This window comes from Pyrus communis, chromosome 4 (assembly GCF_963583255.1).
Source record: "Pyrus communis chromosome 4, drPyrComm1.1, whole genome shotgun sequence".
NCBI lineage: Eukaryota > Viridiplantae > Streptophyta > Magnoliopsida > Rosales > Rosaceae > Pyrus > Pyrus communis.
In genome coordinates this window covers 15,188,643-15,208,263 of record NC_084806.1, presented here as the reverse complement: position 1 = coordinate 15,208,263, position 19,621 = coordinate 15,188,643, and the positions used below count along the sequence as shown (strand labels likewise).

Sequence of the window (19,621 nt, the reverse complement as noted above, 5' to 3'; positions counted from 1 at the left end):
AAAGTTTCTGTTTTAAGTTTTAAATTCGTCAAAAATAATCCTCTTTTCATTAAGTCTTCTTATTTGAGTCAAAATCTATTTTCTTTTAGTCTTTTGAGTCAAGTTAAGTTTTATTTTCGTCAAAATCACTTGTTAGGTCTAGAATTGAGTCTTTTTTATTGTTTGTTGCTGTTTTGAGTGTTTAAAGTTAGCTTTGAGTCTATAGAGTCTAGTTTAGTGTTTTTGAGTCTTATTTGTGTTGATTAGCATCCCTAGTTAATCCCCGGTCTAGAACGATCTATACTTGCATATATACTACAATTGTCACAAACAGGGTTTAATTTGTGTGCCAAGTTAATTTTCACATCACTATAAAAAAGAAAAAAAGACAAATTAATGGAGCAATATTGACCTGAATTAGGAAAAGACAAGATTGGGAGTAGGTTTGTATGTGGGGGGCTTTGTGCTTTGGGAGGAAGATGTGTTGGTGTAGCTGCCTGGGAGGAAGTTGGTTGGCTTGCTTAAGTATGAGCATGAGAAGCCCTGAGACTAGTCGTCTCTGAGACAACTGGTATCTTAAGGACTATGGGTTCCTTAGCGGCTAATGTTGGATGATTGGTAGCTTCTGGCAAGGGGAAAGGCTGGCAAAGACAGAATACCAAGCATAAATTCAAAGTAAAAAGACATTAAGAAAATCTTACAATTGCTTAAGAAAAGAGAACTTACGGAGGTACTATGACCTTCTACAAAGTGAAGCATCATTACAGTTGTTAGATTAGATTGGGAGGTGGGGGTCACTACCAGTGTTGGAGGAATGGAAGAAGAAGAAGGAGCTGGTGCTCGCCCGACTGAAGGCTTAACCTGAGGAGAAGAAAGGCGCACAGGTCGGGTTGGAGGTAAAAAGGGCTCGGTTTAGGAAGTCATTTCTGCTTTGGAAGCCTGTTTTGGAAAACAACAGAACTAGTTGAGTACAAGAGATGAATTTTAGAAGTAATTAAGTACTAAAAGTTCAAGAAAACTACCTTCAACTCCTCTAAGATCTTATAAATAACCTCATTATCACTTTGCTGCCCCTCCACACCTGCATTCATCTCCTTGGGGGTAGAATCAAGCTTCTTGCTAATAGTAGATCCTAATCACAAGAGAGAACATGATCAGTTCAAAACTTAAGCAGATGAAATTAAATAAAGGAAAATTAAGTTTGAATCACTTATTGGCAGACTTCTGTTTTTTTATGTCCACTTTAATTAGGAGGGCAAAAGGGGACTTAGAGACTTGAGAGGTCTGAGACCTGGTTCTTTTCTTAGTTGGAGTGGCTCTTGGAGTAGGGGGATCAGGTCTAGCCTGAGACCTCCCCTCGGGATTAGAATCAGAAGATTCTACAACAGCATACATTACTCGACGAGGAGCCCTAATCTCTACTTCGGGCCCAGCTTCTATCTCTGACTCACTGAACATCTCAGAGATGTTCCCAGCATCTTCAGGAACATGGCTAAAGCCAGTTTCTTGCTGCAGCAACTTTTTGAAGAACCAAGGCATCAGTAGCTTCTTCTTCTTCTTCTATCTCGACACCTGCTTCATTAAAGTTACCTTGGGCTGTAAGATCAAGGAGAGAGTTAGCAATCACAAACCATGAAAATATGAAGTCAAGGAAATAGGCAACAATGTAGATTACCTATCAGTAGAAGTTGGTTTTTTTGATTGATGACCTCCTTCCAGCTTTCAAACTCTTCTTTCTTGGAAAGTGACTTGAAAAAAACTTGCCCGAAGATCTTATCATGGGTTTCTTTGACATCTTCATCATATTTCCTAAACCATTTAGCCTCTCACCAAGTGGTGAACAGAGATGTGCACTCAAAATTAAGGGTCGTACGCTTATGAGCTATCTTGATTATTACTCCAATCTACGCCTGCTCACCCGAATCGTAGCCTCTGAAGAAGAATGAATGCGATATAAGGTTACACACTAAACTGAATCAAAGAAGGGGACTGGGATTGCATGTCTAAACCCCAATTGTCTACCATAAAAGTTGGGGTGGTAGACCTCCAGGCTGCATTCATAGCCCGCTTGGTTACACCTTACTCCCTATGCAAAATCCCTTTGTTGGATCCAGCTAATGAATTTCTCCTCGCAGAAGCTGTTAACATTCTCCCCAAAGGAATCTTGGAAGAGGTTGTCCAAAATCCAAAGGTACCTCCTAAGCATTGAGGCACCCACTCAAGATCAGCCTTAATCTTACATATTCTAAAGAAATAAAAGCAGGCTAAGGTAGAGTGGTTGGTGGTGGAGGCCTTTGCCAAAATTCGAGTGAGAGCTACTTTCCCTGGAAACACCAAGTTTGAAGCCCGCAATTTTGGGAAATACCATTGAAGCCAGAGCTACACCATCTAAGTGGCTCCATTGACGTTGGTCTTAAAGGGCTGGTCCTTTGTCATCTTAAAAAGCAAATGATAGATATGTGCTAGAATGAAGGGGCTAGTGGCAACATTGTCAAAGGAATGCAGCGCCTCCACCAAAGGGATCCATTCCAGCCTCACTCATTTGGATTTGTTGGGGAACACATGTTTATTCAACCAATATAGGAGAAAGTACATATGCTCATGAGCTGGGTCAGCAGTGAAGGAAGGCGGGTTGCACATTTAATTGGCAAAAAGGATGAAGCACGCGCCCATAACTTTTAAAGGTGGTCGAGTTACAATCCAAGCTGGTGATAGACTGAGAAGCCTCTGAGCCTTCAGCAACATGATGTGATGGTGATGATCAATCATGTGTAATGTCCACACACGTACCTCATGACCTTAAACTAAAGACCTAAGCCATGTCTAAAATGGTGGGAGACACGAGACCCACTCTGAAATCAAAAGTATTAGTCCCTGTGTTCCAGAAAATGAGAGCTATTGAGAGAAGCTCGTGCTTGATGAGGATTGTAGTCTTGGACATCTTGATGAGCTCATAGATGTCATTTGCCATCCATTTCTTCCTCTAGATAGGCTCTAATTTGTCCATCCACTTGGACCAGGCTTTATCCTTCATTGAGGGGAAACCCCTCTTGAAATGAAACCACTTTGAAGCAGAAATTCCTGCTTCAGCGGTGTAAGGATTGGGAGTGAACCAGTTGGCAGTAGGCATGTTGCTTTCCACAGCAACAAGAACTTTGGTAGTCTAGGCGGGCCCTAATGAATGCACTCCCCTTTCCTTGAAGAAAATGGGCAGATTAAGGCCAGGCCAAGGACAATGAAAGCCGTTGAGTCTACGACGAAGAGTGAAAATCTCTTTTCCAGACTCGTACGCAGGGCACGATTTGGGAGCCATTGTTGAATTTGATAAAAAAGAGTGAAAAAAGTGGCTAGAAATCGAGGCAAGAAAGGGCTAAAAATTCAAGAGAGTTTGATAGTTTAGAGAATCAAGTTTGTTCAAGGAAGTGGCCAAAAAGAGTGAAATTGAAGTTATTTAACGAGTAGGTAAGTAATGTTGCAAATCGTGGGTTAGTGCAAACGTTTATTTAAAACGGCTAATTAAGAGGTGCTAATACCTAGTTTTGGCATGCAGTTGATTTTAATCATTATCAATGTCATGATTAGCAGACTTAACAAGGATTAAAGGGGAACCGTTTACGTGGATATTTAATGTTGGGCTTAGTGCGATTGAAGGCCCAAGAACGCAAAAAGTAGCAAGAAGATTGTGCTCGAACAATTGGCAGCCCAAGAAGAATTGAAAATCATTTTTGCCAACAAATAGGCAACAAGCCTATGTGAGAAGTGAGAAGTGATAGAGGGCAGCTCACCCTAAGCAAATAGTACTTTTCCATAAGGACCCATCTGTAAATAATCCAACTAAGAAGTCTAAAAATCTTGTGGCGCAAGTAATCAATCCATTTAATAACCAAAAAAGAACAATTCGTTATACAAAGAAAACGATAACACGCTCATACCCATATTAGTTTTGATTGTGAGCCTCAACAAAGGCTCCATAAAGGCACTATTCAAAGTAATAACAAACTTATATTGCAGTACACCAAACAGCAAATCTTGCCCGACAGGCAAGACCCAGGGGAGTTGTGTGAGGGACAGATCTAGCCCGAACAATTAGTTCTGCCATTCTCCCTTCTGGAATGGTCCTTCAAGTGTTCCAAGCCATCCGCCAAGTCCACCATCCAGCTATTGCCGACCTATTTCTTGTTTCAAGCGGCCACTTCTTGCTGGGATACTAGCTATATCTATGGATGAATCCTTGTGAGCCATATTACCTTTTTCTTGGTCCCTTGTTTCAGACTTGCTTCCACGTGGCCTCCTCCTATTAGGTGCATCAGGTTGGAAAGATATACATATCAACAATACTTTTCCAATTATGGCAAACTAGTAGGGATGACAATTTTCCCCATGAATTTGAATCTCTGTAGGGCTTTGCCCCTAATGAGTCGGGTATGAAGGAAATTTTCAAATATAGTGTTCGGTTGGGTGATTTTAACCTTTGATCCAACCCACCAACCCCACCTTGTTTGGAATATATGTTATAAAATAAAATAAAAAATGTAGTTTGCTTCCAACTCTTTCACGAAAAATAATTTTGCGATTTGATTAAGAAAGCACTTTAGATGATCGAGTTTGCTATTCATAATTATTATTTTAATTTTATGAATAGTCCAGATTTTTCAAGTTGAATATTTTATCTAAACACTACATATTAATAGAACTCTGGTTGTCAACTAAAACTCCACAAAATCACCATTCTAAACCTCTGATTAAAATTGACTAAAAATAAAAATTATGAGCAATTTAGGAATCACAAGAATGCAAATTTTGCTGTTTTTGTTTTATAAAGCATCACCTACATATGATTTTAACATCTCTAATATATATATATATATATATATATATATATATATATATATATATTAAAAAAAAAAAAAAAAAAAACCTCTCATCCCATTCTCACACTCTCTCTCTCTCTTCTTCTCACCTCTTCTCTCCCTTCATTTAAAAAAAAAAAAAATATATATATATATATATATATATATATATATTCACACACACTTTGTGAGTGGGCATAAGCTAATTCTAATTATAATTTTTTATAGCATATGCCCACACACAAAGCATATGGAGGAAAAATACATACAAAGATAAGGATAGTAATCATAGAACCATTGACATCCCTACTCCTAAACCCAACTCCTCAATTCAAACTCATTGTGCGAATTACAGATTAGTATACATGTCATTAGACCAGTTCGGTCTGATATGTTTTACATCCTTAGACCATCTCCAACCGAAGGGTCCTGAGAGCCAGAGGGCCAAAATAGCCCGAAAACTGTCCCCAACGGAGGGCCAGGCCAAAACCATAGTAATTCAATTAAAATAATAAATTATGTTTGGCCCTTCGGCCCTCGGTTGGAGATGGTTTTTTGTGACAGGAATATGCTTGCCTTGGCTCTCGGTTGGAGATGGTAAGAAATATGGTCCTGCACCGTTAATTAAAATATTAATTTATTAAAGGATGAGATGGTTAAAACGAGCCATTTGACCCTCCTTCGATTAGAAATGGTTTTAAAGCCCCTGAAGAATGACCCAACTAGATGACTTTGGGCCGTACTTGATGTTCATGTAAAAGCCCATTAGCAGCAAAAGTGACAACAAAAGCCAACCCAATTTCCGAACCAAACTCAAGATTAAAGAGGATCGAACGGTCCACAGCATCCTACAAAGACCATAAGAAAAACCCTAATCCTTCGCTACCATTTTCTCTTCTCTTCAAAGCTCCGCCTCCTCGGAAGTCCTCACACATCACACACTTCACCAGAACCAAAAATGGTGAGCTCTCCCTTCTCATCCATGGCGTTTTCCTCCTCTATATTCTCTCTCAATGCGACTTTGTTTCGTTCTTATTTTTTGATCTCACTCTGTTTTGTTTGTGTTTTTTTGGACAGCCTTTCAAGAGGTACGTCGAGATCGGAAGGGTGGCTCTCGTCAACTACGGCGAGGACTATGGGAAGCTCGTCGTCATCGTCGACGTCCTTGACCAGAACAGGGTACCCTTCTTCCTTTTTTGTATATCATAATTTCACTTTTACTTTTTTGTAAATAATTTAGAATTGCGTTCCTTTTTTTTTTAATTGCCTGTATTTTTTTTCTTCAGATTTCTGCTTGATATGTGGTTTTATATGATATTTATTTTAATAAATTCGTGAAATGAGTATTGGGAATTTGTGTTTTTGTACCTTATGATAAGGTAAATCAAAGCTTGTGTTAGAACCTATGGGCGTGTGAATTTTCACTGTGTATTTGAATGCGGTTAGGGTTTTCGGAATTTGTATCGCCCGCGTTGTTGCTCTGTATTTCTGTACTGAAATCTGCTTCAGTGGAGTTCCCTTTTAGAAGGAACATGGACGGTTATTGTTAAATCTTTATTGAAAATGCAAATGTGGATCCAGTTATTAGTTCTGAAGCTTCACGCTCTTTGCACAATTTTTTATAGGCCCTTTTGAAGTTTTTGTTTTCTGGGTTTTTGTTCGGGTTAATGTCATTTTTGTAAATATTTCAGTTGGTGTCAGGTTGGGCTCCAACTCGAACTTGTTCCCACCTCTCATGTGTTTACTGATCTTTCATAGAATTTCATTCATATTATGCAGTTTATTTGTGTCGTCGACACTGAATTCATTTGTGTATATCATGGTTTTGATTTCGTAATTCTGCTTTTTGTCCTTTGTAGGCTCTTGTCGATGCTCCTAATATGGTGAGGTCGCAAATGAACTTCAAGAGACTTTCACTCACTGACATCAAGATTGATATCAAGAGGGTGCCCAAGAAGAAGGAATTGCTTGCCGCAATGGAAGCTGCTGGTCCACTCCATTATCCATAAATAATGATAGTCTTGTTTTCTTTTCCGCGCCTTTGTTTTCTTTTCATAATTGTATGTATGTTGGCAGATGTGAAGAAGAAGTGGGAGAACAGCTCATGGGGTAGAAAACTGATTGTTCAGAAGAGAAGAGCATCTCTTAACGACTTTGACCGATTCAAGCTCATGTTGGCTAAGATTAAGGTTGGTTATGCTCCTTACCATGACGTTATTTATCTTAATCATTTAGATGATTACTGTTATTTTCTTGTCCTTGTCATGTTGAACCATCCCAAACTAACATGTTTACCTGATTTGCAGAGGGCCGGACTGGTCAGGAGCGAGCTTGCAAAATTGAAAAAGGCTACAGCTTAAGCAATTTCGGTCGTGAAGTTTACAATTTTGTTATGGAATATTTTCAATGTACTGTGATTGTAATCCCTTTCTTTATCTTCGATCGAATTTTGTTTTCAAGAGCAGTTTCCAATATTGTTGACAGATGGAGAACTTTTTATTGGATGAATTTTCTGTCATACTGCATTTTGTTGTCGTCTTGAAGTAGATTCATTCTTGAACAGTGTCTGTTTTGAGACCATTACTTTGCGTTTTTTAGGTTCTCTGTTGCCGGTGCACAGCCAATACATGTTTGGTTGCTGCATCGCTCGGGAGTCTCTATTTAATCAACCTTGAACCAGTCTGTTTCCCAGCCTTGTGGTAAGCGCGCGAGCATAAATCCTCATGGTTTTGGGTTTGAAGACTGGTATTGATGAGGAGGAAGAAGATGATGGTCTAAACCTAGAACAATTTTATACATGTCAAATTTGCGTGGCCAAATTTGATCTTGTCACAAAGTTTATGGAATGAAAGACTGTAATGATAACTCAATCAAAATAAACTTTGGTAGCAATGTTAGTGATTTCAACATTTAGTTCAGCGTCGTGGATTAGTCTGCGTAAAACAGATTGGACATGAATTCTTTCGTCTGGCTGACTCCAAAGGGCTTGAAGGACTTCCGGAGGGAAAACAGGTGCAGGCTGTGCGATCAACTGGTGGCCCTCGAATCGCAGTCCGTTCAGGCTAGAAACAAGGGACAGACGGACTATATCAGAAACATTTAATGGATGAAGGCGATGAACATCTTCCACTTTATATGCATTACACTACCTGTTGAGGATGGTCCACATATTAGGCCATTCAGCAAGCTTGAATTGCACATCCACAATGCCCTTGGATCTCTCCTTCGCACGCTTTATCCCCCCGCGGGATGTACATATATGCTGGATTTGTGTCAGTGATACTGTTTCGTCGAAATTTGAAATCCTCACCACAGTTGTTCTTGGCACATCAATTCTATAGATCGGTAGAAGCTTTCCTTGAACTCGTATAGTATGTGCGGTAATTGCCATCTCTTTGGCTTCTTCTGTCTGAAATCAAGCACTCAAAGGATGAATTCCAGAATATGATATTATGATGAGAAAGCTTAACACTAAAATTTAATACAAGGTTCATTCAGTATCCAGCCAGGTGAAATAAATATTCACAGCGAAACAATAGTTTAACATGCAAGAGTCGGAACAACGGGAACCCAAGCCTTTAGCCACTTTTTAACTTCAAGAACGATAGAAAATGGGTTTATAATTTTTTTTCCTTCTTTGTTTTGGTAACATGATGCTTTGTTATTCAGTAAAAATACAGAAGCAAAGGGTAAATAAGCTCACCTCAAATTCCACATAAGCAACAGAGCTTGAGGAACCCAAGAAAACGCCGGATATGCCACTTCCACAGAAGTCAAGAGCTTCTTTTAGGTGATGTGAGCTTATATCATCAGTCAACTGTTTAATCACAACTGTTCGTGTGGGATTCTTTACCAATGCAGTAGGAACTTTAGGATCACCAATCAGGTTCGGAACGGTACCCTTATTAGGCACATCTCTTGAAGAAGCCGCCTCAACAAAGGCGTCGATATTTCTTACAGTGAGGTCAGTTTTCCCGAGAGCCTTCTGTAATCCTTCCTGGGTCTGCAATAATACCAAGGACAGTCAAGAGAATTGTGAAATGGCTTAGATTTTGCTTACGAGATACAATGCAACCAGCCACAATTCCATGAGTTGTCTTCAGGACAACCAGAGTTGGGAACAGTTCGTCATTTCAGCTACAAATAATAAGACTCACAGTTTTCTCAATTTCTTGTAGCAGTATGAACAAAAACGTGTGAACATGATGAGCCGTAACTGGAAAACAAAAGGGCATACTTTTGGTTTAAAAAAATAAAGGGACATTTTAACCTTAAGTAAGCATTTTGCCATATACCTTAAAATGAACCCAAGCATTTCTGAAATTGCTTCCTTCGATTAAGGGAAGCAGCTGTATCTTCACGATGTCCCCACAACAACAAAGAACATCAAGAACACTACCTTCTTTTACGTTTTTAGGCAAAAATTTCACCAATACCTTTCTTTCGAAGCCTTCCTTACCAGTTGGAAGATGGAATTGCCGGGTTTGTTTTGACTTTTTTGGAGATGCAACTTTCAAGTCATCACTGTCACTTTCAGATATGGAATATGTCTGTGTCAGGGGAGGGGTTTCCCTACATGGTTGTTCTTCACTCCCACTGACAGAGTTAGTCCCCTTGCCCATGGCATGGCCTCTCGACGAACTTTCTTTCCCTTCAGCATCACGCTTATGTGAATCAGCAAGGCTTGGAACCTTTGGAACGGAGCCTCCGTTTTTAATGATGTCATCAGACTTGTTGAGGATAGCACAGTTCTGAGGTTTAACAAATAAGGATTCCCTAGGAAGCTCCTTAATGCAGCCAATTAAGCCATTGATGCTGAATCCTTTTCCCATATCTTCTTCATCTCTAGTTGTTTCATTTGTTTCATTTGTTTCATTTAAAACTCCCAAAAGTCCATTTGAAGCCAACAAACCATCGCTCCTTTCACTGGCCAGTTTTCCATCTTTTTGACCATTCATTGTCCTCATAAACATGTCTGCCAACCCCACCTTTTTAGATAAAGCAGGCATTTTACCCACATCAGTACCTACAGTACGTGTTTGATCAAATATTGAAGTTGTTTTCTCATATTGACGGTTTCGATTTCCAACTTCTGTGAATCCATTTGCAACATCCTTTTGCAATATCCTAGAATCTTCACCAGGTAACTGATGTGTTAAGCAGGACTGGAACTCAGTTTCTGATTTGAGAACCCCAATGTTGTCCGACACGGCTTCCTCTAGTTTTCTGTGTGATTTAGGCATGGCTTCTGATTGACCCATATCCTTGGAAGATATTTTCCGTGTTATATTCAAAGCTGCAGTTTCTGTAACACATCTTTCGTCGATTTGAGAATCCATGAAGGCCTCAGATGATTGAACTAAACTTCCGCTTGCACCATTTTCAACAGTTTTACGACCAACATGTTTCCCTTTTTTATTAGATACAGCCACACCAATAAAACTGCTCAAAGATTCTTCCCCCCTTATATTCGATGACACATTTGTTGAGTTATTCTCTACATTTTCTGAACCATAATGCTCCTTTCTAGCATCAGACACAATGACACCAGCCAAGTTCTCTGAAGAACAAAGTACACCTCCTGAGGCCTGAGCTGTACCTTTAGACTTGCCAAGCTCGGTACTATCTATATGTTTATGCACCTCGACTCGTTTAGAAGCTGTAGCATCATGTACTTCAAACGAAGAGCATTCCCCAATTATATCATTTCTTAGACTCATTGAGACATTCTCCTTGAAACCGTCAGAGTCTCTTGTGACTTTTGGCATTCGAATACTACAATTGGGTTGATCATTTGCAGTGTCATGTGGACTATTCTTTGTCTTAATAACCTCCGGAACTGTCCTATCAGATGCGGAGTCAATTGCTTTGATAGTTCGTTGCTTCTGAAATCGGGGACTTCCCAGCATTCTTTCCCTCACATTAGTAAAAATGTCTTTCAGAGCATCCCAAGATCCTCCCACTTTGTTATGCATCTCCATATATCTATAAATCCAATTTTACAAAGGCTTAGCAACCAAGATCGATTATAAGATACGGGCAAACACATTATAAATACAATTGACTGATGATGTTGCACCTTCACAACACCTTCCCACGCCAATCCCCCAAAACACACAAATTAATTAATAACTAAAATAAAATGCAAACTACAGAAAGTACCATAAGTCGTGTATTTTTTACTTTCCAAAATATTTCAGAACGTGAGTATATGGCAAGCCTGCATACACTGCACATATTTTGCTCAACTATGCATATTTTTGCTTACGCCTATATGTTCTGCACACAATTTTCTGATCTCTATTTGGTTGCTCGGACTCTCTTGAGCACTAAATGAAATTTCCCAGGAGTAATTTTTTATACCATTTGGCCATATCTACAAAAAATGGGGAGTTCGGGCTAACGTTTCCTATGTTTGTATCTACAATTGATTCTTCACGTGTATCATCATCCGCATTGAGACGATCACAGACTTAGGGAGACTATCATAGACTTTAGGGTAGTTCAGAATTACTATTTTTGCATAGTTGGCACGCCACATGCTTGATGTACTCGATCAACAAGATAATTTGGTTTTACATTTTCGGCATTGTGTGCTAAATCACGGGCTTAATGTACGGGTTTTCTACAATTTGGGGTTTTTTCATGAATCGTTCTACAATTTAATGTTGGCTAATTTCATGAATTGTTCATTCCTCCACACATATAATGGAATAATAACTTTTGCAGGGTTTCAAAAAATCTCACTTGCTGTTATCTGACTTATCAGCCGCTGCAGCTCTTCGCTCCTTCTCCTTCGAGTTCTCGGAACCCGACGATTTCTCCGCCGCACCGCTCAACGAAGAAGAACACCATCTTGTCGATATGGGAAGCGCTGAAACGGTACATATAATCGATTTTGTGAGAAAATGTGTTGGATGAAAAGTAACAAGGATGCTTTGGGTGAAGTGGATTTTACCTGTTTTGGGGAGATGATGATGATGCCATGGCTGCGGAAGGAGGAGACGAGAGAGGGCCATCTTCGCCTCCGCTCTCTTTCTTTTTCTCTCTGGTGGGAATTGAGGAGTTTTGCAAAGGTTTTTGGAAATGAATAAGGATCCTCTTCGGATCCTCTCTTTGTGCGGATCTTGGAGATCGTTAAATCGTGTTCGTTTATTATATATCGTGCGATCAGTTTTCGTCAGATACTATTCATATTTAATTTTAAATAAAAATATTTAAATTACTTTCTGACCACACGATGTACGATGAACGAACACGATTTGAGGATTCCCATGATCCTCACAAAGAGGATCCTCATGGTTTGAAAATTACCATTTCTATTTTCTATTTTGTGTATATATATATATATATATATGTTTTTCTTTTGCAGGAGCAATTAAAAGACTGTTTGGTATTTAACTTGAATTTAATTTTTTTTTAATTCAAAATTTGTTCTTGAAAATTCTTGTTTAGTGGAACTGTTTACACAAATTGAACTCAAAACCAACTTGAAAAAGATAGCCTATTTATTAAAAATACAAATAGTTAGTTTTTAGAATTTTCAAACTCAACTTACTCTCCATTTTCAATTGAGTATCAATCAGTCTAATTATCATTATTACTTAGTATTACGGTCTAATTGTATTATTCTTCGTTTGTAAGTGAGGGGTGTTAAGTTCGAATCTCACCAAAGACAATTTTGAACCAAATTATTATGGTTAGCCTAATTTGAGGTTTAGCCACTCCCCCATTGCTTAATGTAGATAATATCGAATGTATTAAAAATGATAAAAAGCCATGTGGATTAGGTTGTGTTTGGAAGTGATTTTAAAATTACTGTAAACAATTTTGACGAAAGTGTTTTTTGAACTAATTTTTAGTAAAATTACAAGTGAATCTTGAAAAACACTTGAAGTGCTTCTTGTAAGAACTAACTAGTGTTTCTTCCAAAGTGCACTTCAAATGCTTTTGACACCCAAAAACACTTTAACCAAAAAAGTTTTTAATTGTTTTAAAAATACTTTCAAACATGTTGTTAGTCTTTTAAAGTATGATTACCATCATTGAGTTTAACTTACAAAAAGAGTAGAGTTTCAAATTTTCAATACTCAAGCAAAATGTAAGCATAACAATGTAATCTGTCTGCTAGAGTATATGGATTGGTTGTTCACTTGTTCTTATTTTAAGGGGAGTTTTAACGAAAAGCTTGCGGTACTGTTCATTTTAAAGAAAAATCATATTTTTACACTAAAAAGTCAATCCTGGTACTATTCTTTTTACTCTCTATTTTGTCCTTATTTTTAAAACTCAAAATTTTGAAATCATTTTCATTAGTTTTCCTTATTTTAAGATCTATATGCTAAGGCCTCGTTTGAATATTCTTGGGCCTCATTTTATATTGGACCCAAGAGCCTCTTATACATTGTTCACCAAAGAAGTCACCAACTTTCTATCCTTTTCCATTAGTTGCTTTTAGTCCAAATTTAAAATAAGGTTGATGTTGAAAATATTGTTTTTAGAATAAAATACGATTTGACTTCTTGAATTATTATTTTAGTTGAAATTGACTTCTGAATTTTTTTTTTTTGTTAAGTTAACCCTCTAAATTATGTGACATTAGCCAATTAACCCCTCATCATTAGCTTCGATAAAATTCCATTCACTTTGCCATCAAATATTGGCACATGACTAGCACGTGATTCACTCTTGAGAGTAAAGTCATGCCAATATTTGCCGGCAAAGTTGGATGAAATTTCATCGAATATGACGGTGAAAGTTAATTGACTTATTTCAAATAGTTCTGGGGGTTAATTTACAAAACAAATAGTTCAAGTGGTCAAACAACATTTTACCCTATTATTATGAAATGGCTATTAAATTATGAGTCAATATGTAATATATAATTATTTAAGACATTTTCTATGTAAATCATAAGCCTATAAATAGACACTCTAATAAGAAGAAATGAACACTCAAATTTTCTCCTCCTAATCTTTATATTATCTTTTCGGTTCACATGTTCAAACCACCTTAACCAATTTTTTCTCATCTTATCTTCAATCGCAGTCACTTGTACTTCACTTCAAATATCTCTGATCTTAATTTTGTCCTTTATCATGTGCCCATACATCCAACTAACCATTCTCATATCCGCTAAGCTAATTTATTTTCACGTGTTGATGCTTGACAACCCAACATTCAGTGTCGTAAAGCATTGTTGGCCTTATTGTTGATGCTTGACAACCCAACATTCAGTGTTGTAAAGCATTGTTGGCCTTATTGTTGTCCTATAAAATTTTTCCTTAAGCTTTAGTAGCATATGACGGTCGCACAACACACCTGATACATTTTTCCACTTCATCCATCCAACTTGTATTTTATGGTTGAGATCTCCATCCAATTCTCCGTTCTTTAGCAAGATAGATCCAAGATAGCAAAAGCGTTCGATTTTTGGTACTTCTTGATCTCCAATCATCACCCCTATCTAATTTGGACGCTCGTTCCCACTAAACTTGCTCTCCATATACTCTATGTTGACCAACTTATGCCAAGACCTTTAGATTCTAACACTTCCCACCAAAGGTTAAGCTTCGCTACTCCCTCCTGAGTTCATCTATCAACACTATATTGTCTGCAAAAAGCATACACAAAAGGGATAACATCTTGAATATATCCTATTAACTCATCCATAACCAATGCAAAAAGGTAAGAACTTAAAGCTAAGCCTTGGTGTAACCCTATGGCTATGGAAAGCTTTCAGTTTATCTTTCATGATTTCTTATTGACGTCCTTACTCCATCAAACATATCCTTTTTTGATTGGATATATGCTACTTGTACTCATTTCTTCTCTAGAATCCTCCAAAAAAAATTACTAGGGACACTATCATACACTTTTTCTAAATCTATAAGGACCATGTGCAAATTCTTTTGCATATCTCTATATTGTTCCATCAATCTTCATAAGAGAAAGATTGTCTGACACACCCCGACCCAGAAAGTCCACTTGGACCCTGAATCGAGCTGTGCTGGCCGACACCTGGAAGGTGACGAAGCCATAAAATGTGATAGTGTATAAAAAGTGAATGAATTTGAATCTAAAAGTGTCTAAATACCAGAGTGCGGCACGAGTGGGAGCGAACCCATTTCACACGCGATGTCAGAGCATAAATAAGGTACAGTAGTGTGGGTAAGAATCATACCCTTAAAAATATCCATCAATACTAAGATTCGCCACAGATTCTTGTCAATACAAACTCAGCAGTTAAAACCTGGAGGGCACCAAACAGAAGGGTGTGAGTAAACAATAAAACCAAGCTTCCCAAAGTTACTACCTCTAAAAAAGTAATGCCCCTAAATGTAAAACCAGTATCGTTTTCCATAAAACAGTACAACATATATACATATATCCAAACCATACTAAGAAATGACCAAAACCACGGTTTGCCATCAACTCCACCATACATTAATAAGTAGGTCAAATGAACTAAATCAATACAAAGTGATATATCAGTCAGAGTCATCTAAAATGACTTGTATATCTTATCCATATTTCATCAATCATGGCTAGCATATAAGTCGGAGTCACCTATAGTGACCTGTACGACTTATCCATATCTCATCAATCATGGCTAACATATAAGTCGGAGTCACCTATAGTGACCTGTACGACTTATCCATATCTCATCAATCATGGCTAGCATATAAGTCGGAGTCACCTATAATGACCTGTACGACTTATCCATATCTCATCAATCATGGTTAGCATATAAGTCGGAGTCACCTATAGTGACCTGTACGACTTATCCATATCTCATCAATCCTGGCTAGCCAATAGCTCAATAAGTATACCTGCACACGAGTCGGAACCACCTAAAGTGGTCTGTACGACAGGACTGGGTGTAAATAAGTGCTACGATCACGTGAACACTGGGCGAATAATCGCAGGTCACCTACGAGTCGGAACCATCGAAAGTGGTCTGTACGACAGAACTGTGCACCTACCTTGAATCCAAGGTGAGCGTGAGGTGCGGGAGGTGAACATCACGTGAAGGACTGTGCCCTGGCCACGGGCGGGAGCACTAACACCGGGGTGCCGGTTTATGAGCTATACTATATCTCAACACAATTGTACTCACTACCATCACTAACATCAACATGTACTCACCTGAAGCTTACCTGGGTGTCCTGCGTCCACCTTTGCACTTGAAACCATTCCCAATAATTATATGCAAGTAGTATACATATGGATATACCATGATGCAATCAAACATTCAACCATGTTGTAGCATTTTCAATTATAAACTATATAGTGTGAAATGTACAATCAATAACGCTCTACTCCCGAATTACTTATTTTCAGAGATAATTATCCATAATAACCCAATTAACACTAATTAACTAACTAATTCACAAAACTAAAACTTGTCTTTATCAATTTCCTTCGCATTACTCAATTTCCCAAATAAGGCTTTTGTCTCAAATATTTTATGGCTGCATCTAACGTCTCGTTAGACTGCCTACGTACCTTAGACATGGATCAAGCCATTCGTAGTTCATATTGTACTTCAAGCATTCACAATAATTATATATGAAAGTAATATGCCTAATCAATTTAAAAGTGTCGATATAACTCTCAACAATATGTACGATAAAAAGGAAAAGATCCACTCACCTGGAGTCCACGCTATGATTCTCTAGCGCACGCATCGAGGCGTCCTGAATGATTGGTCCCTGTGACCAATTATCAAATCACATCTCAGAACTCTTATCCGTAGAATATGTAATTCACATAAAACACAACCTCAACGACATTCTAAAATAGTTTGATACCCATTGACCACAAGTCAACCGTCGATCAAAGATCGACGGTAGGGTTTACAACCCTGTATAACTTGGCCCGGAAGATCCGCATATTAGATTTCCAATCCGCAACTCCCAACGATCCAAAATATGTTTCTAGAATAACATATTAAAATTTCATTACGATCCAACGGTCAGATCTCCGCCAATTGCCTAAAACAAGTGGCCGTGAACATTTATTTTACTAACTTACAAATCCAATTCAGGAAGATCCGTAAGTCGGATTCCCGATCCGTAAATTCCTATAATCTTTAAATATTACGTATTATAATGTATCCAATTTTGGTGACGATCCAACGGTCGGATCATCGATTCACATTTTATCAAGTAACGTATCGTAACGAATTTAGGTTCCAACTATCAACCTACGTCATTTAAATGAAAAAACTGAATTCAAGACATTTGACATAGCCTAAAAATAGCATTGGCGGCCCACTGGCCACGCGCCGCCGCGGGTGGCGGTCGGCCGCCTCGACTCGCCGGAAAATTCAACTATTTCCAAAAATTCTCAAACTTCACAGAAATGAATATCTCAGTGAGTGGAGCAACTTTCATACCTGCCACAAAGTCCAAAAGTGGACGGAAGATGGTCAATTTTTCCCACGAAGCCGGCGGGTGCCTAAAACTTCCCGACATCGATTCGTCGTCTACAGTGGTCCAATGGGGTCAAGGTTGGTTGGGTTTTGCTCCTGGGATGATGGGCTACAAAGCCCAAGTGGTGGCATCGGCCATTGCTTTGCCGATTTGCCGGAAAATCGAGAAGGGTGGCCGGAGCACCATTGATTTTCGTCAACTTTCGTGGCCTCAAACCGCCTCATACCATGGTTAATCAAGGTGGTTCTTGGGTGGGTTTTGTAGAGGGGAAGGAGAGCTTCAAGATGGTGGTGGTGGCATCGAAAAACTCCACTGGAGTTGGCCGGAATCGGCCTTGGAAAGTGGGTGGTCGCGAGTGGGAAAAACCCACGGGAAAGCTGGGATTTTTTTTTTTTTTTTTTTTCTTTTCTTTTCTTTCCTTTTTCTGATTGGGCATCACCTTAAATAATCAATTTCTGATTGGGGATTTAATTTAATCAACACTAAACCTTGAATAACCAATTTCGAACGTCCGTAATTATACCGTTATAATCCGGACTCGCAAACGGTTTTCGCCTATGCGTTCACATCCACGAGTTTTACGAGAATATGTTAAAAGAATAAGTCATACGTCTCTCTAGACGATGGTTAACAGAAGTCAAAGTCCTTGCCTCTAGGGCAATTTCGTAAATTCACGCTTTTTAAATAAAATAAAAACGTAAAATTTGGAACGGGTTGTCACAATCTACCCAACTTAAGAAAATTTCGTCCTCGAAATTTAAAATCGTCAGTCCAACGTTGAATACTCAAATTTAAAGAGATATGTATGTAAATACATACACGAGGAAGACATCAAGTTATAGCGACTAGATAAAAAAAAGATGACATTCTGTCATGATCGGAGTGTAGTGACTCTTCTTTCATGCCTCCAAATTCCTACTATCCTCTCATAAACGTATTCAAAGCGTAATGCACTTCGAAATTAAGCATGTAATATTTTTGGGTCAAGCCCACCTAACAATTAACGAATTAAATAAGTAAATACGAATATTAACGTAGAATAATCTACTTGTTTACTTACTTAACAACCCAACAAATAAGTTATTAATATTACGGTCTGTACCTCACAAAACCGACAATTCACTGTTGTCTTGATAAGCAAGTAACAATTCCCGAGGGTGCAATATTACCATCTTGCCCCTCAATGGGAAATACACATACCAGCCTCGATCTTACTCATTCACTACCTTCTGAGGCAACATCGTCAATAACATAAATTTTCAACATCACAATCTCAATCAAATATTTGTTCGCAATAATCTGCTGTAAATCACAAGCTGCACATACAATATTTGTATTATATTTCGAAGGATACCATACTCCTAAACAGGAATGTAACCGTAGTTACCCATAATTCTAACAAAAGTATACATCTATTAAATATGCACTGTGCGTAAAATCTCCATACATCAACTCCAATGATACCATAGTTAACCCAAAATTGTAACCGTGGTTACAAGTGACTAGAATAGAGATAAGGATATACTGCAACCATGCTAATGGTGGGACAAACAAGATGCAACTCGTCCACAAAGGTCTGAGTAACTCATTTCAATTTAATCGTTAATTTAGGGGTAGAAATACAATACTGAACAACTTCTAATACTCAAAACCTTCATAACGACTTCTAAAGGCTTGGAAGTGAAACATGTAACACGATGAAATATAAATACACCAAGATGATAATCTTGTCAGGTTTCTGTTTGCTGAATTTGTATAGAAGTCTAGGAGTAGTTTTCTCAAAAAGTCATCGTCCTCTGGACGCAATTAGAAAATTGTAGTTGCCCAAGGAAATTTGAACTCTATATCCTCAATATCCCCACGACATTAATCAAAAGTGGGGTGCATCTAGAGTGAGGATTCATTTAGAACACATCAAAGGGAGCCTCGATTTATCTCTTTCCTACTTCCACATTTGATCACGTCACAAAGAGAACTTCTAGATCACATCCCCCGAAGAGGTTGACTACGTCCCACTTCTATCTTAGTGGTCTTCACAAGTGTCTTGTTGTTGAAATTTCAACACCCATTTTAAGGAAATAACTATTGCCAATACTTCAATTCTTAGAGCAAGAAGAATATTGTTTTCTACTTAAGTAAACAACCACCAATTGGAACATCATATAAGCGTATCATTGGTTTAGCATCACGATTAATGAATTTCACATTCTTTACATATACAACATATCTCGAACTGCGCATATAAAAAGATACTTCCTAACTCCATTCATACAAAATGATTAAAATCATTTGAACCATTTCTTGGTAGATTAAAGGTAACTCTATATCGATACTCATACTTCCCAATTAAATAGA

At 38.2% G+C, this 19,621-nt stretch overlaps 2 protein-coding genes across 2 annotated transcripts; one reads left to right on the top strand and one right to left on the bottom strand.

Moving 5' to 3' along the window:
* Positions 1-5,663: 5,663 nt before the first annotated feature.
* On the top strand, positions 5,664-7,354 carry LOC137731688 (large ribosomal subunit protein eL14y-like). The gene is made up of 5 exons (XM_068470872.1): positions 5,664-5,790; positions 5,907-6,008; positions 6,689-6,818; positions 6,906-7,018; positions 7,136-7,354. Exons 1-5 carry the CDS (start codon positions 5,788-5,790, stop codon positions 7,187-7,189), a joined length of 402 nt encoding a protein of 133 aa, XP_068326973.1. The 5' UTR covers positions 5,664-5,787; the 3' UTR covers positions 7,190-7,354.
* A 244-nt stretch (positions 7,355-7,598) lies between these two features.
* On the bottom strand, positions 7,599-11,887 carry LOC137731687 (uncharacterized). Its single transcript, XM_068470871.1, has 6 exons — positions 11,788-11,887; positions 11,577-11,703; positions 9,125-10,814; positions 8,533-8,832; positions 7,979-8,238; positions 7,599-7,891 (listed from the first exon to the last, which is right to left on the bottom strand). Exons 1-6 carry the CDS (start codon positions 11,846-11,848, stop codon positions 7,696-7,698), a joined length of 2,634 nt encoding a protein of 877 aa, XP_068326972.1. The 5' UTR covers positions 11,849-11,887; the 3' UTR covers positions 7,599-7,695.
* Positions 11,888-19,621: the final 7,734 nt, after the last annotated feature.

Coding starts and splice junctions, on each gene's coding strand:
- LOC137731687 (XM_068470871.1), bottom strand. CDS start 11,848: ATGGCCCTCTCTCGTCTCCTCCTTCCGCAGCCATGGCATCATCATCAT. Junction 11,704..11,787: donor TCATCATCTCCCCAAAACAG/GTAAAATCCACT, acceptor GTACCGTTTCAG/CGCTTCCCATATCGACAAGA. Junction 8,833..9,124: donor ATGCTTGGGTTCATTTTAAG/GTATATGGCAAA, acceptor GTATTATTGCAG/ACCCAGGAAGGATTACAGAA.
- LOC137731688 (XM_068470872.1), top strand. Junction 6,009..6,688: donor ACGTCCTTGACCAGAACAGG/GTACCCTTCTTC, acceptor TGTCCTTTGTAG/GCTCTTGTCGATGCTCCTAA. Junction 6,819..6,905: donor TGCCGCAATGGAAGCTGCTG/GTCCACTCCATT, acceptor GTATGTTGGCAG/ATGTGAAGAAGAAGTGGGAG.